This window comes from Lathyrus oleraceus, chromosome 1, assembly GCF_024323335.1.
Source record: "Lathyrus oleraceus cultivar Zhongwan6 chromosome 1, CAAS_Psat_ZW6_1.0, whole genome shotgun sequence".
NCBI lineage: Eukaryota > Viridiplantae > Streptophyta > Magnoliopsida > Fabales > Fabaceae > Lathyrus > Lathyrus oleraceus.
The window spans coordinates 346,925,932-346,944,420 of NC_066579.1; the positions used below are offsets into that span (position 1 = coordinate 346,925,932).

Genomic DNA, 18,489 nt, shown 5'->3' on the forward strand with positions numbered 1-18,489 from the left:
ACCTCATGTGAGATGACCCTCTCTCACCACCATAAACATCACGAATATGATCTCTCGCCGCTGCAGGTAAATCCTAACCGTTATAAAACTAATAGACTTTTGATCATTCCTACTAACTTAGGGATACCACACACTCCATATATATATATATATATATATATATATATATATATATATATATATATATATATATATATATATATATATATATATATATATATATATATATATATATATATATATATATATATATATATATATATATATATGCTTTGATTGAGTTCACAAAATACAAACTAAAAATTGAATCGAGCCACATGATTTTGATAGTATAATTTTTAATTTAATTTAATTTGATTAACGATATTTTTTTTAAGGCTGTCGGATTATGAAAACCCCCACACTTCACCAAAGACTCTATTTTTCTACCACCAAGTATTTTTACATTTCCATACCACCATTAAAAAAAATATCTTGTGGTTGAGGTGACAAGTGAATAAATAAAAAAAGAAATTAATTATGCATGGTTAGGAAGAGTAGATGTAAAAAAATAGACAAGACAATGAAATCGAGGGGATTCGTATAGTCACTATTTGAAAACTTGAACCACTAATTGAGTTGGTCTATTTAAAGTCATTTGCAGCTCATCATTTTCTGTACTTCACTTCTGAGCTCTGTGCATGCACATTCTAATAACTTTCCTTTTCTTCTACCTTGCTAAATAATCCTCCAAAACCACTTCACAAAAAAATATGAAGGTAAGCATGATTCATTTACTCCCCCTTAATTATCATATTTTCACATTATTATTATTATTCATTGCCAATTAGTTTTATTATATTTACAATATACATGTTTATTTGCAGATTTTTAAATGGATGCAAAATAGGTTTAGTGGCACAAATGAGAAAATGAAACCAAACTCAATTTCCACTACCCGTAAGCATTTTTATAATATATATTATATTATTATCGACGATAATATTTATTTATATTTATCTATTAATATAAATAGATTTTATTAATATTTTTTTTTCAACAGATTATATGTTGAGTGAGTCTTATAGACAAGACTTGATCAATGATTGGGATGAGGCACTAGTACTTGCAATTGGAACATTTGGGAATATTAATAACAATTTGAAAGAAGATTATAATAAAAATATTGATGAAGAAGATTCATATAATTCCTTTAAAGATTGTTCAAAGGAGTTATGTTTTGGAGAAGATGAAAATTTTGAGAATGAAGTGAAAATAAATTTGGAAGAGAACAATTTATATACAAGCAACAATTTAATATACAATAGAGGATCAAGGGATTGTTTGGATAAAAGTAAGAATGACGTTTCAAAAAAATCACTTTCTTTTCTTCTTAAGAAGATGTTTGTTTGTGGAAATGGATTGCCATCTACTATTCCTTTGTGCAAAGATCATCTCTCATCAGAGTCTAGAATGGAGAAGGTAATTGAAAAATCATTAAAGCTCTTGATTTCAATTTTTATAATTGCGATCAAATCGATATGTATTTAAATTCAATATAAGTAAATTAGTTTTATGAAAATAAATTTTTGAATGAAATTTATAAAAATAACTTATACCATAGCATAAGTTATTTTTATATGTTTTTTCTAACACAATTTAGTTACTTTATAATCCTTGTTTTGGAAATTATATTAATTTTGGTTTGCTTGTGAATTTTGATTACAGATTTTGAAGGCAATACTTCACAAAAAGATTCATCCACATGATTCATGTTCAACCATGGTTGTAAAAAAGTATATTAAGAATAATTCAATTTCAGAATCTGACAATGACTCTGATGAGAACGAAGAAGATGAAAAGTTTAATCCTAATAATATTGTAGAGAAAAGATGCAAATGGATTAACACAGATTCCGAATGTGAGTTCTTAACTTTTAATCAATGTTGTTAGAATCAAAATTGAAGTTAATAATTTATTAGCAAAGGAAATTAATGATGAGTTTGTTTTGGATTTTTAAAAAATGATTTTGTTTTAAAACATTTAGAGATTTTTAAAAAAATTATGAAGCTAACTTTTGTTTATTTACTATCACAAAAATCACTTGTAACAATTATGACAATGCATTACTATTTCTTTGTATATAACTAATACTACATTTTAATATTTTTTATGCTTGCAGATATTGTTCTTGAGATATAAATGACTTCTTCTGATGTACTACATATTGATATTGATATTGATATAATAGCAAAATAGCAAGGATTATTCTGGAAAATGTTTGTATTTTAAAATACATTTTCTAACACATGAATGTTAGAAATTGCATTCCAGTTACTTACAGAAAATATATGCATCTTAATGTCTGTATATATGTAAAATTAAGGTGATAATTATAACAAGTTTTTTTTTCTCAAACTTTTGTTAACTTTTTTTCTTCTTCATATAATTGTTTTCTTTGACCAGATGAATGACGAATATATATAATCTCGATAGCAGTCAAACGGATAGTAAATTGAGTCATTATCTCTTTTTGGATAATAAAATCGATCTTCTTAAAAATTATATTTATTGTTTTAGGAAACATGGCATTCTTATGTATGAGCTTTTGAATTCTCTTTAAAAGATTCACTACTAAGGAAATTAGTATGGTCTCCCTCACCTATCAGTTTCAAAGTAGGAACCTCCGCACGCTAAGACATGACTAACCAAAGGGGAGGTCAACTACGAAAATAAGAGGCGGAAAATCTGATCGGTTATGTTTCGTTCCTTTGTGATTATATATAGTAACGAGGAAACTGAGGTACAACCGACGCAATTGAATCCCAAGATAAAAAATTTAAGGGTGTTGTCTGAGATGCTTTGCACGTTCGACTACAACAATCAATATCTCACAGCACCGAGTGTAACACTCCGACTTAATTAAGCGTCTATTTATTTATTTGATTTGATTTAATTGATTAAATTCTTTAAATAATTATTTACGTGATTTATGACGTGTTTGGTTGGTGTCGATATTTGTGATGAATTATGTTTTTATGAGGAAACTAATTAAATTATTATATAATTAGAAAATTATATAGAAAATAAATTTTTAGAGCACTTGTCAGTGAACGTGAAAAAAGAGGAGAATGGAGAACAAGAGTTTTGGAGAGTTAGGGTTTGGAGGAGAAAACCTTAAAGATTCGTGAGAGCTTGCTTTTGCTGGATTTACAAGGTAAGGGGGAAGATTACTCATTTAAGCATGTCCTAATCATGAAAGGATTGAGAGGTTTCCCTTAACCTCCAATAAGGTTTTCTTATTTCTCTTTTGATTGATTGTGTGATGAGTTAAATGAACATGATTTTGTTTGTATGCCATGAATTCATATAAAATTCCTATTTGATGTTGTGTGGTTTGTTGTTCATGTTAAATTACTCATGAATGAAATACTTGTGTTGAAATTGAGGAGTTTTTGTGCCTTATGATGAAACTGATTTTGGTGATTAAATGATGGAATAACATGTTAACTCGATGATAATCAACATGATAATATGTTGTAAATATGTATGTATCAATTTTGAACTGTTTGGGTGTTTTCGGGTGGAATTTGGAGTTACAGAGCAGCTGCAGGGTCAAAAATCGTGTTTCTGGTGCTGCAGGACTAGACGACCTCGCCCGATGAGCTTTGTCATGCGAGCTTCACCTAGCGAGTTGTTGTGTTCTCTTGACGAGGATGGCATCACTGAGTTGTTGTTTGCAACTCAAATTATCATAACTTGAGTTTTTAGACTCAGACTGAGGTGCAATTTTAGGTGTTGGAAAGCTAATGCATAGAGCTACATCATGGTAGTGACTTGTGAGATGAATTGATATGTTTGAATGATGTGTTGATGTATATTAAATGTGTGAATATATGAATAATTATGTGAATTATTATATGTGCTTAATGATGAATCAATGTTGAGATGATTTAACATGATTTGGGTATTGTGTGCGGCTATGTTTTTGATATGGGGTTGTTGTTATGAAATGCAAGTTTAATTACGTGATTTATTGAACATGCTTGTTGATGATTGATGAGACGAGTTGTTCGAGTGAGAACTATTGGTGATGCATTGGATGCGTGATGGTTTATAGTCAAAGTGAGGTTGTACTTGTTGCTATGTTGTTGTTGTTGTTATTGCCGCATGATTGATTGCGGTCAAAATGAGGATGTAGTAATTGTTATGTTGTTATTGTTGTATGATTGTTTACAATCAAAGTGAGGTTGTATTTATTGTTGTATTGTTGTCATTGCATTGTTATATGACATGCATCATATGTTATCATTATTGTGAAAGAGACGTGTTTGTTAGTTCAGAGTGGGGACTAGTGCGGGCTTGGAGCTCAGAATTGGGGCTTAGAGTTCACATATGATTGTAACCCGATTTGTATGAAGAACCAAATGTTGAGTCAGTACCGCATGCATATAGAGTTGAGTTGTGAGTCCGATTCAGAGCGGGAACCGTGACAAGCATGAGTCGAGTCGATGTTGCATTGCATTACATAATGGTTGTGAAAATTAGATGTTTGTGTAATGATGATTACTCTTGTGCAAATGAGTCTAATTGTGATGTGCGTGAGATGTGAATACATGATATTGAGGTTCATATTGATATGTGTATGACTTTGTGGTGTGTGAATCTATCCTAATTTTTTGGTACACCGTTTATTATTTGAATATATTCTCACCTCCTTTCTATGTTATTACGTTTGTGCTCCTCTGGAATACATACAATCAGGTACCTGAGTAGGATCTTGAGGTAGATGACAGTGTTGTACCTCTTTACTTGCTTGTCGATCGTGTCTTATAGTTGGAGTAGCTTTGATATGTAACACGAGGGGAATATGATATTTTATTATTTATTTTATGTTGCATATCTTTCTATTTATCTGATGTGAACCACTTTTCAAACTAATAATATCGTTGAGGTTTTTAATGCCAAGTATTTTTATGATTTATGCTTCTTATCAAATGATTTAAATTTTAAATTATGCAGTTCAAATATGAGTTTGATTGTTGTTGAGTAGCAACATACTTGGAGGATATATGTGTTTTACATGTTTTATTTAATTAATTATTGAGTCGGGAAGTAGGATGTTACACCGAGCGTGCCTAAAGAATTCAGGGGAGCTATCATATACACTTTGCACATCTGACTATAACAACCAATTCCCCAAGGGTGTTGTCGGAAGTGCTTTGCACGCCTGACTACAACAATCAAATACCCCTAGTCAAAGATTACATGCATTTATGTGTAGCTGATGCACCCCCTTTGGGTCTAGCCAATCCAAGAGACGTGAGTGGTGGAGCCCAGAGACGTCCACCTCGATCCGAGCTTTTACCTCAGAGAAGGGACATATATCTTTTACCCTTGGCCGAGGAATGATCCTCTATGTTGAGGAGCACAGTTCAAAGCATAGCCGTATCTAACTGGTCTTATGCCTCATCCCTATGAATATGATTCAATGCATATCCCCATCTAGTCGGTCTCATGCAAAATAATTACATGTTCAATTCAAAGCATAACTGCATTTATCTAGTCTAATGCCATATTATTATAAGTGTGATTTAAAGCACAACCACATCTAGTCGGCCCCACGTCGTCCGATCGTAAACATGACCCGACACACAACCATATCAAATGGGAGCAACATCTTACCAATAAAGCACGCACATCTTAGCACAACATGCTTTGTAAATAAAGCAGCCAAACATGGCCTAATGAAGTACTCAACGTTATTTACGCTTTAAGCAATACATCATTTAACGCCCTTCGTGTCAGGAAAACTTTATGAATTGCAATGTGATGGACAATATTACTAGCAAGTGTACTAATGTTGTTACCGAAGTAATAAAAGTAAATTTGTCTCCACAGGGATTGGGAACTTACAACAAGGTATGTTATGTGATGTAATCAAAAACAGTAAACGTGGGTTTTTTTAGGTTGTTTTGGTCGAAAACAAAAGAGAGAAGTTTTTAGAATGATTATGAGAAAGGCAGAGTGGTTTTATTATTAAGTCCCCTATTTCTACTTGATTGATGAAACATGCATTAACGAATATGCAATAAATACAACGTTACACGACAGATTAACTCTACCACTATACCCAATCCTTTGGCTTGTAGCTCACTAACCTAAACGTCAATTCCTTAATCCCTCAAGCTAATTGTAACGTCAGACTAGACAACAAAGCTCGTTAATTCCTAAGTCACAATTCCTAATTATACTATCCCTAGTCAATTAGCGAATGAAACAATTAAAGTATGTTAGATAACTAGCCTTAGGGACAGTAATCACTATTATCAAAATCAAATTGAATTTTGTAACAAACAATAGGCAATGAACGTAATCAATAACTGAATAATAACAAAGATTCAGAGCAATTATATTAACATCATTCGATCATATGTCCCAATCAAATATAAATATGTTCATCATCAAATTTGACCTAACCTAGAGGAATCTAGCTGCTTATGCTGAAATTAATCAATACCAATAGCCTATAGATGCAAAGATAATGAAAAATCACTAAAAAAAAGTTATCCAATGGCTTCAATGACCTTAAAAAGCTCCAAAATTTCTCTAAAACGTCATTTTATGGTATTGGTAGTCGAACCCCTATTATCTCTCTCTCTCTCTCTCTCTCTCTCTCTCTCTCTCTCTCTCTCTCTCTCTATATATATATATATATATATATATATATATATATATATATATATATATATATATATATATATATATATATATATATATATATTCCTTATAAAGCTATTGAAAAACGTGTCAGGTAAACAAATACAACGCGGACGCGTTAGAGGAAACATAGGTACGTTATGGTTGCGCAAAATCCAGAGGCTTCAGCGTGTTTGATCATTTTTTTGATATGTTATTCCAGCTCCACTAGTTAACCTGTCTCTCTACTCACTATGATGCACTAATTACAAGGGTGTTCGCTCAATCAACATAGAAGAGCAAAAACCAGTGAATTAGTAAGTTATCTATAAAATCAGTTAGATCATATTTAAACAACCATATTTGAGGACTTTTTCGGTTGTAACATGACTTATGTCAGAGTAGGATAGTTTTTAGATAATTGGCTTAAACCTTGGAGTTATGTACCTTTTTGTCCTTCTGTTATCGTATCCCTTTCATATCACTCTTTCTTTCATACTGGGTACTAGAGATTTTTCAAACTTGTGGTCTTTTGATTTTCTTTTTCATCACTTTTTTTATTTAAAATGCCATGTTTTGACATCTTATTTTTCTTTCTTTTTCTTTTCTTAGACCAAATTCTCTAGTACCCCTAACCCCAAACTTAAATGTTGCTAACTTCCAAGAGCAACCCCAAGCTTAATAATTATCTTATACCAAAATTAAAATCTATCTACCTAACTCCAAGAAGATTGAAAAAATTTATATCTTTCAAGTCAAGGCTTATAATAGGCTAAGTAAACAAAGGAAAAGGCAAGACTCAAATTGGTTAACAATGCATATCATTCATAATGCAAGGGTGGTCTAGAAGGCCGCAAAGTTTTCACAAATAACTACCTATATGTGTGTTTATCATATCAACCTAATTTAAACAGATAAAATGCAAATTCTAGATATTACAATTGCATGGATACACTCAGAAAAAGAAATAAGTAAACAATGGAAATATTACGGCTCAAACCTCGCAAGTTTAGATATATGTGGTTTAGTAGCAGCAGTGGTGTCCCCTTTATTCCTCAATCATTACTCAACAAGTTCACTTTGATCTCGATCAATTTATTCTCTATTTAGTGTGACTGCTTTTCTATTAAAAGGTAAGGCAGTAATTAAACTGAAAAAGGAACAGGCACAAACAAACATCATTAGCAGAATGATCAAACAATTCTCACTTTGGGTAAACAATCATAAGTTAGAACCTTTTTTCCTAACTAATAATAACATTAACAAAATAAAAGTTAGTGTTTTACTGAATCCAATGGGTTGCCTCCCATTCAACGCTTCTTTAAGGTTATTAGCTTGACTCAAATGCATGTGGCTCTTCGAGTACCAAAGCCCCATTTCTAGTACAATCTCCCTTCTTGCATAAACCATCATTCGTTTTCCAGTCACCATAAAAGTCCTTGTATCTCTAGGATCATGTACTTCAATAACACCATTTCCAAATACCTTATGTACAACTAATGGACCTGACCATTTGGATTTCAATTTCCCAAGAAACAACTTTATCTTATAATTGTATAACAATACTTATTGGCCTACCTCAAAATTCCTTCTCACAATGTGTTTGTCATGATACCTCTTGGTTTTCTCCTTGTATATTACTGCATTATCATAAGCTCTCAATCTTATTTATTCCAACTCATCCAACTTCAACAACCGCTTTCTACCTACAACTTTTTCATCAAAGTTTAAAAACTTAATAGCACATTATACTTTAAGTTCAAGTTCAACTTGTAAGTGACAAGATATTCCATAAATCATCATATATGGTGATAATCCCAGGTGAGTTTTGAAATTTGTTTGATATGCCTACATACCGTCATCTAACTTCTTAGACCAGTCCTTTCTTAATGTTGCAACTGTTTTTTCCAGAGTCTGCTTTAGCTGTCTGTTGGAAAATTCTACATGTCCACAAGTCTATGAATGATAAGGCGTGGATACTTTGTGCTTTACGTTGTATTTTGTTAGCACACTTTCCAAATATTTGTTGCAAAAGTGCGTCCCTCATTGTTGATCAAGACTGGGTACTCCAAACCTAGTAAAAATATTCTTCCTCAAAAAGTTAGCAACAATTTTGGGCATCATTAGCCACACACGCAATTGCTTCAACATATTTAGTAATATAATCCAAACATACCATAATATAAACATGAGAAATGGACGAGGGAAATGACCCAAAAAATTCATTCCCTAACAATCAAAGGTTCTACTTATACTATACCTTTTTGTGGCATTTCGTCTCGCTTAGAGATATTACCTGTTTTCTGGCATTCAATGCATTTTTGCACATATTCCTTACAATCCTTGAATATTGTTGGCCACCAAAAATCACATTGAAGTATTTTTGATGATGTTCACTCTCCATTATGATTACCTTCATAGGATGAGCTATGGCAGTGCCACACACTGTTCCCTATTTCTTTTCCCACTACACATCTCTTGATCATCCCGTCAACACTTACTCTGAACAAATAAGGCTCATCCCACAAGTAATATTGTGCCTCCTTGTAAAACTGATTTTTCTGTTGCCATGTGAAATAATCAAGAACATTTTTTGTCGCTTTATAATTAGCCATATCAACAAACCAGGGTCGTTTTCTAATTTCCATCAAATGCTCATCTAGAAATTTCTCGTTGATGCTTTTATCTATCTTTGTTACTTCATGGTTTTCGAACTGTGACAAGTGATCATCAACAACGTTTTCAACCCCTTTCTTATCCCTTATATCTATATCGAATTCTTATAGCAATAAGATCTACCGCAACAACCTAGGCTTGGAATCTCCTTTATTGAATATGTATTTCAATGTTGCATGATCTGTAAAAATAACAACTTTGGACCTAATTAGATACGCCTAAGTTTTTTCCAATGCAAATACTACGACTAGTAACTCTTTTTATGTGGTCATATAGTTGACCTAATTTTAGTTTAAAAATTTACTAGCGTAATAAATGGCATGGAAAAATTTATTATGACGTTGACCAAACTGCATCCACCGCGTAATCGCTAACATCACATATCAATTCATAGGAGAGGTCCCAATTTGGTGCTACGATTATGGGGGCAGTCACAAGTTTCTCCTTAATCACATAAAAAGTTTAAAAACATTCATCAATAAGAACAAAACTATGTTCTTTCACTAGTAGATTACATAGTGGTTTAACAATCTTGTAGAAATCCTTGATAAATCATCGGTAAAAACTGACATGCCCCAGGAAACTCTGCACTCCTTTTACATCCATAGGTGGACGTTTTTAAATTACCTTAATTTGGGCTTGGTCCACTTCGATGCCTTTCGAGGAGATTTTATGCCCTAAAATGATACCTTCAGTAACCATAAAATGACATTTTCCCAATTCAAAACTAGCTTCGTTTCAATGCATATCTCGAGGACGGCATCCAAGTGTGCAAGACAACTATCAAAATCATTTCCAAAAACTGAAAAAATAATCCACAAATACCTCTATTGATGACTCAATCATATCTGAAAAGATAGAAAGCACGCACCTTTGGAAAGTAGTGGGTGCATTGTAAAGCCCAACGAGAATTATGCGGTACGCGAACACTCCAAATAGACAACTGAATATAGTTTTCTCTTGGTCCACTAGATCTACTACAATCTAATTGTACCCTAAGTAGCCATCTAAGAAGCAATAGTAATCTCTTCATGCCAACTTGTCTAACATCTGATCCATGAAGGGTAGTGGAAGGTGATATTTTCTGCTTGCTAGATTCAACCTTCTGTAGTCAATGCACATTCTCCATTCGATAACAACTTGGGATGGGATAAGCTCGTTATTTTCATTCTGAATGACTGTCGTACCTCATTTCTTGAGAAATACATGCACGAGACTCACCCATGACTTGTCAGAAATTGGTTAAATCATTATGCCTTACAGTAGCATCAAAACCTCTTTCCTTACCACCTCCTTCATAATGGGGTTGAGTCTTCTTTGTGGTTGTACCAAGGGTTTGAACTCTTCTTCGAGCTTAATTGTATGCATGCAATAGGCTGGACTAATACCTTTCAGATCCTTTATACACCACCTTAATGTTGTTTTATTCTTCCTCAAAACCCAGAATTATTTCTTCTCTTACAGAGCTGATAAGAAACAACTGATTATTGCTGGTTGCAACGGTTTTTCATCCAAAAAGAGATATTTCATATGTTTTGGCATTTATTTTAACTCTAGATCTTAAGGCTATGGAAATTGGCTTTGTTGTTCATTTTTGCCCAACTCATTAATTTTTTTCGTGTCATTCTCATCTTGAGTCGCTTGGAATTGACACAAGCATTTTGTTATTTCCACTTCAGATTCATCTTCCACCTGCTATATTGAATTCACAATCACCCGATCCATCATAAAGGGTGATGTCTTTGTGTCAAATATTTTTTGCACACTTTCTTCTACTACATCAATTTGGTAACATTGTAGACTCTCTTTGTGATGTCTGATGAACTTTCTAATGTTTCCATGAACTTTTTATATTTCCCTATTTCAAGCTTTTGCTTATACTTCTTCTTCAAGAACGAGTAAGGTGGAATATTGTAATCTAGATGTTTAGGATTCATATCATTTGGTATTTTCTTTTTAGTCCTCCTCCATGGCGAGTCTTTGTCTATAAACTGATCAAGAGTGTAACCCCTCACGTCCTTTTCTGCACATTCCTCATGTTTTTCGCCCTCGGATCTTTCCTTCAATTCTGACTATTTTTTGGCTTTTTTTTCAACTACCACCTCCTTCTTTTCTATTTTATAGCTTTTTTCTCTTCTATTACCTTGTGCATTGTTATCACACTCTAGTTTCGTAATTCAATGTTTTGACAAGATTCACTCTTAATTGTTATTTGGTGAGATAACTGCCTCACTTGTATTTCTAAACTCTAGATTGATGTTGCAATACTTTGGTTTATGGTAATTTGACTCTGGTTCATCTCTCTATGATTTCTGACCATTTCATCCAGAATTGCTTAAAATTTTCCAAGTCTTCCTCTAAGGATGATCTTCTTTGACTTTCCCTATAATGAAAATGGTTACCTATTTGAAAGAATTTTTGGTCTCTCTAACTTAAAGTACAAGAACTATTTGTTTGCAAGTTTACATGCTTCCTTCTGACTCTCTCATAGCCGCACAACTCCCATTTGGATAGTTTCCCCCACATACTTCACACTGAAGGACCTGTATATGGTTGTCGTTTGTGTCAACTACCTTTGTTGTTATCAGTTTCTTTGTTAACATTTTGATTTGAGCTATAATCTCTGTTTGTGAGTCGGTAGCGTGAATGTTTCTTTCTTGTGTACCCTGCTTGCTAGGACAATATTCATTATGACATACATTCTCAATGATAATCCTTATCTCATCATTAGTTTTGGTTCTCAATGTACCTCTTGACGAAGCATCAAGAAACATGCGTGAAAGAGTTGTCAGTCCACCAATAAAGTATGCCAATTGTTCCATGGAGTTCATGTTATGGTTTGGACACTTGCGAAGTAAAAGTTTAAACCTTTCCCGCGCCTCTAACAATGACTCATATTCATCCCGATTAAAATTTGTGATGGTTGTTCTTCACTCCACAAACTTCTCATTTGAATAGTATCTCCCTAAAAATATGTCTTCTAACTCCTTCCATGTCTGAATAATACCACTTGGTATACATTGCAACAATTCATTTGCCCTGCTAGTCAGCGAGAAACTAAACATTTGTAGTTTCACTTGATCAACTATATCCTTATCCGGGTTTCACATTGAGCATGTTTCATAAAACATAATTAGATGTTACCGAGGATCCTTTATAGTCTGCATATCAAATTGTTTGTCTCTTAACCCCGACATTACCAAGCTTTTGATATTAAATGTCACATGATTCGCAGGTTGGAATTCCCGTGATATCTGACTAGTATCAGTTCTTCTACAATAATCCCCCCATGTATGTTGTGGTGGAATCACCATCTTTGGTTTGCAAGAACGGTTCTCTCTTATTCTAAAATCCCACAGGAGAAGCGTTGAATCCAAACCTCACATAAACATAGAAAATAATACCATAGTAGCATTGTTCAATATAGAACAAAGTAAAAATTAAAATTAAAATTAAAATTAACAGAATTAAAAGTAAGCAAAATAAAATAAAACAAGTCGCACGCTATGCCTTGTTGAAAATATCAACAATCTCCGACAACAATGCTAGGAACTTGATGGACAATATTACTAACAAGTGTATTAGTGTTGTTATCGAAGTAATAAAAATAAATTTGTCTCCATAGGAATTGCGAACTTAAAACAAGGTATGTTGTGCAATGTAATTAAAAACAATCAACATTGGGTTTTTCATATTGTTTTGGTTGAAAATGAAAGAGAGAATTTTTTAGAACAATTATGAGAAAAATGCCCAGGTTTTATTGTAAGAATCCCTTATTTCTACTTGATTGATGAAACACACATTAACATACATGAAGTGAATACAGAGTTACACTACTGATTAACTCTGCCACTACACTTAATCCCTTAGTGGGTAGCTCACTAACCTAAGCGTCAATTCCCCGATCCCTCAGGCCAATTATAATGTTATACTAGATAATAGAGCTCGTTAATCCCTAAGTCATAATTCCTAATTATATTATCCCTAGTCAATTAGAGAATTCAACAGTTAAAGCATGTCATATAAAGAGCCATAGAGTCAGTAATCACTATTATCAAGATCAAATTGAATGTCGTAACAAACAATAGGCAATCAATAACTGAATAATAACAAAGATTCAAAGCAATTACATTAACATCATCTGATCACATGTCCCAATCAAATAGAAATAAGTTCATAATCAAATTTGACCTAACTTATAGGAATCTAGTTACTCATGCTGGAGTTAATCACTACCAATAGCGTAGATGCGAAGATCATAAAAAATCACTGAAGAAGAAGCTCTTTAATGGCTTCAATGACCTCCAAAAGCTCAAAATATGCTATAAAACATCACTTTATGGTCTTGGTAGTTGAACCCCTTTTCTCTCTCTCTCTCTCTCTCTCTCTCTCTCTCTCTCTCTCTCTCTCTCTCTCTCTCTCTCTCTCTCTCTCTCTCTCTCTCTCTCTCTCTTATAAAGCTGCTGAAAAACGTGTCAGACAAACAGATACAACGCAGGCACACTACTTATCAGCGCATGCACGTTGCACCATCACTACTTCAGCACGAGCGTGTTAGAAGCAGCATGGGCACGTTATGTCCGCGTAAAATCAAGGGCTTTAGCATATTTTTGATTTTTCCCCACCAATTTTCTCATTAAGTCCCTCTCTTCACCCAAGATTGTTTTTTCCAATTATTTTCCTTATATGCTTCTAACTTGCTCAAATATTGTCAGAATTTGACATTTTTTTTATAAATGACGTGCACTGATAGCCCGTAATCACAGGGATAAAATAAAACCACGACGCTCCTCTATCTCGCAAAAAGCATGAAGGATACGACTGTAAGTAATGCAACCTTGACGATAAAACAAAATAAATAAATCTTGTACAAGTAATAAAATAAGCATTGATAAAATAGTAAAAAACATAGTTACATTCAAATATTGTTTCATATCTTAACGCTTTTCAAACATTGTTTCATATCTTAACTTTTTTCATACAGGGGCCTACTCAATAATAGAAATGACGGTTCCATCCTGGAATATCTGACCCGGTCGGATCTGCTCCCACGAATTAACCAATGGACGATGAAAATACTCCACATGTGGCAACACATTCTAAAAAGACTTTGTGAATGCCCTAAGACTCATAGAAGTGCATTCTTTCAATTTTTGAGCTAGATAAGTATTTTGACTACACATAAACTCCAACTCCTTTTAGGAAGCAAACAATCTATTTCAGCGTCGAGTAGTTGTAATCCCCGCTTCAAGAGCCGGACCCTCACTTAGTTCTTCATCACGTCTACATGAAAACACGATTTTTATCCACACAAACACAAAAAGGGAGTAAACTAACAACAAAATAATGAAAGAAGTTTCAAACTTAACAAAGACAACCCGCAGATCCTCGAGAGGGCAGGTTCCTATCAGCAATGAAACGTCAATTAAACGATTCAAATGTTTCCTACCGGCCTCAGCGGGGGGAACTCCGCCTCCAAGATAACCCAGTCTATCGATAAAGTCTATAAATATCTTCTTTTGATATGAGTCCTCATCATAAAAGTCTCACTCTTACATAGGAACCATTCTTCAGGAGGAAATGCTTTGCCAACCAACAATAGAGAAACAACAGCTTACACTTAACCCCTACTTCTGGCTCGGCCCTACAAACGGTCACGTGAGCCAAGGGATGAAGGGGAGTAACTAGGAAGAACCAGTCAGCAAAGGGTGACAACTCAGGAATGTCCTTAAAGACCCGTATCTTCGGCACCAAGGAACTAACTCCCATTCTCTTGGCCTGGCAGGTGTACCACAGTGACAACAAAAAATATGAAAAAAAAATAAGGTGATAGAAAGATTCCCCTTCATGTATTCACACTAGTATTGGTAAGACCTTATATACGCCCAACTCGATGGGTAGAGTTGCTAAAGAGTGTCATACCCCGATTTTGGTCTTGAATTTTTTATGTTTTTATTTTTGTTTAGCATGCTTGGCCTAACCTTACTTATATGAGGATTGGTCTTGGTCCAAAGTCATGGTGTTGTTCATGTGATTGTTAATGCACATATGGTCTTGGTCATCCAAACAACCAACCTTCTTGTGTCACAAGCCAATTGCCAATCATGCCACTTGATTCATGAATATCCCTTTCAAATCCTAATATTATACCATCATTTCATGGCCTTGTTAACATATATTGCCAGTCAAGTTATGTTCTTTTCCAAAGTCAAGCCTTCAAGTCATAAAAATCCTTTTAAGAAAAAAAACAATTTCAAATCAAATTTCAAACCATTTCAATTCATTTCACATCATTCTAAACCATCACATTTGATTCTACATAAAAAAAAAGGGGGGGGTACAAGTCTTGACAATTTTGACCAATTGTTGACTTTGGTCAACAGTTGACTTTTTGGTCAACTTTGACCAAAGTCAACCCAAATTCCCTAAACCCTATCTAGTGCAGTCTTTGACGAACAATGGACGGAAATGGAGAAGATTCTAGCTCTCAGGTTATTGAAGTTTAGAAGCATGAGGAGAAGTGTATCAATTCTTGCACAGGAGATGGATCCGTTGATTTTTATGGAAAACTTGCTTTGAAGGCTAGGACTGGTGGATGGAGGAGTGCATCGTTGTTGTTAGTGAATCAAGGACTGATTGCATTGGCTTTCTCTGGAGTTGAAGCAAATTTGGTTCTCTTCTCAAAATTAGTATTGAAACAAACTAATGTTGAGGCAGCAAGCATATTTAGCATATGGATGGGAACCACTTATTTCTTCTCTTTAATTGGAGCTTTTCTTAGTGACTCATACTTGGGAAGATATCTCACTTGCATCATATTCCAGCTTGTTTTCATCTTAGGCTTGGTGATGTTATCCCTGTCAGCTCACTTCTTTTTTTTCCTAAAACCTCATGGTTGTGAACAAAACGGAGTGCCATGTGAATCAGATATTCAAAATCAGTTTCCATTATTTTACATATCAATATACCTAATATCCCTAGGAAGTGGAGTTTCTGACCCTGCATTACCAACTCTTGGTGCTGATCAATTTGATGAAGAAGAACCTGATGAACAAAGATCAAAGACCTTAATTTATGGCTACTTTTACGTAGCATTGAATTTGGGATCACTGATTGCTGAGACTGTGTTGGCTTACATAGCGATTACAGGACATTGGGTGATGGGATTTTGGATATGTACTGGTTGTGCCTGTGTTTCCTTTGTTGTTGTTGAGTGGAACTCTTCGATATAGACACTATAAGAGTTTTGGAAACCCTTTCTCTAAGTTTACACAAGTAATTGTGTCCTTCTTGAGGAAAGTGAAATCTCAAGTACACTCAATTGGAGAAGGCTTCTATGGTATTCAGAGAGATGATGATACTCGTGTTAGAAGAATACAACACACATAAACCTACCAAGAAACATACCCAAACCAGAACCAAAGTGCTAAACATGGAGCAACGCCATCATGCCAAAAGGAATTGATGAATCCAAATGTGTGACATGACATACTTCAGTCAAGATTTATGCATTATCCTGCTAGCAAAACCATTGTAGTGCTCAACCTGCATCAGCAGCAACAACAACATGTAAAATCAGTTAACATTGCCTTGAACCTCAAGCAGACACAGGGCAAGGATGCATTATAATATTTCATCATCAAAAAGCATGAACTGATGGATAAGTCAACCTTGATCATGACTACCTCGCCTTTGATTTTGATTCATCCAGCTGGTACAAAACCTCATTTACATCAAACAGATCTTGCATTTAAGCCCTGCTGATCCACATGCCAAACAAATCAACCAACCTGAACCTGCAAATGGCATTGCAAATGACTGTACTGACAAGGCTAAAACAGACCACAACCGTTCAAGTGTTTCCAAATTACAACCCTTCACCAATTAACCTCCATTTGCTCATGACCAAGCTACCAAGGGGAGTTAACCAATACCTGAACAACTGTCTGCTGAGGCGAAGGACTTTTTGCTGAAATGCTTTCACAAGGAACCGGATTTAACACCTTCTGCATCAGACCTGTTACTGCATCCATTCATCATATGCGAGTATCATGAATCTCATTCAATATCATGCAGTTCAGTCAGAGACTCCTGCAATCGGATGGCAACATATGGGACTCTTTCATTCGGTGCTATATCAAATGAAATCTTAACTGTCAAACATATTATCTTTTTCTCTGTTTAAACCAAGCCTCAACTGATGACGGTAAATTCCTTCTTGCTGCACGCAAGTGTCGGCGTGCAACCCACACTGACTATATCATATCTCTAAACCTTGATGATGTATCAAGAGGTAGTAGCACCTATGTTGGGAAATTGAGATCAAACTTTTTGGGCACCAAATTTACCGTGTATGATGCACACCCTCCATTTTATGGAGCCAAAGTTGCAAAGTCTCGTTCGACCAAGCTAGTTAGTCTCAAGCAAGTGTCTCCAAGAGTTCCTACAGACGACTATCCCATCGTGCATGGCTCATATGATCTGAATGTTTTGGGCTCTAGGGGACCTAAGATAATGCAATGTGTTATGGATGCCATCCCTGCCGCAGCTGTTGAACCTGGAGGCGAGGCCCCGACACAGACTCGTTTTCTTCACAGCAGAAATGATACTTCTCCATCAATTCCATTCTTCCGATCAAAATCAACCCGTGCAGAGAATCTCCAATCCGTTGTACCTTTGACTAGTCAAGACAAAGGAATGAGTCAGCCAGAATTATTAAGATACATTCTTAACTAATATTTCTCTCACCAAATTACCATGAACCATAACCTGCAAAAAAAACAGTAAGCAACATCAGGTAGCAGACCTAATTTGTAACAGTATCAAGATCACAAGTGAGCCACAACAACCAATTTAGACACTTTGTGCGACTTGTTTTCTCAGATTTTTGAACAAAGAGGCATTGCTTATTGAAATTCAGACGAACCGGTAACACCGAAGAAGCAAGGGCTATTGCAGCATAAACCTCATAGTGGCAATAGAAATTCACTGCAGTAAAAAACGTAAACACTCAGCAAGGCGGTAAAATTCCACCAGTAATCCAAAAGAGGAATTGAGACAAATTCAAAAAAAGAAAGTACGAAGGTTCAGATTACCATTTTCGAACCTAGCATCAAAGAGGTCAATCCAATTTCT

At 34.6% G+C, this 18,489-nt stretch overlaps 1 protein-coding gene and 2 pseudogenes across 1 annotated transcript; all 3 read left to right on the plus strand.

Annotated features, from left to right (window-relative positions):
• Nucleotides 1-671: 671 nt before the first annotated feature.
• Nucleotides 672-2,393, plus strand: LOC127115733 (protein DEEPER ROOTING 1). Its single transcript, XM_051047203.1, has 5 exons — nucleotides 672-758; nucleotides 867-939; nucleotides 1,043-1,461; nucleotides 1,708-1,900; nucleotides 2,162-2,393. Exons 1-5 carry the CDS (start codon nucleotides 753-755, stop codon nucleotides 2,179-2,181), a joined length of 711 nt encoding a protein of 236 aa, XP_050903160.1. The 5' UTR covers nucleotides 672-752; the 3' UTR covers nucleotides 2,182-2,393.
• Nucleotides 2,394-15,812: 13,419 nt separating this feature from the next.
• On the plus strand, nucleotides 15,813-16,743 carry LOC127106148 (protein NRT1/ PTR FAMILY 7.3-like; annotated as a pseudogene).
• Nucleotides 16,744-17,424: 681 nt separating this feature from the next.
• Nucleotides 17,425-18,090, plus strand: LOC127106156 (tubby-like F-box protein 3; annotated as a pseudogene).
• Nucleotides 18,091-18,489: the final 399 nt, after the last annotated feature.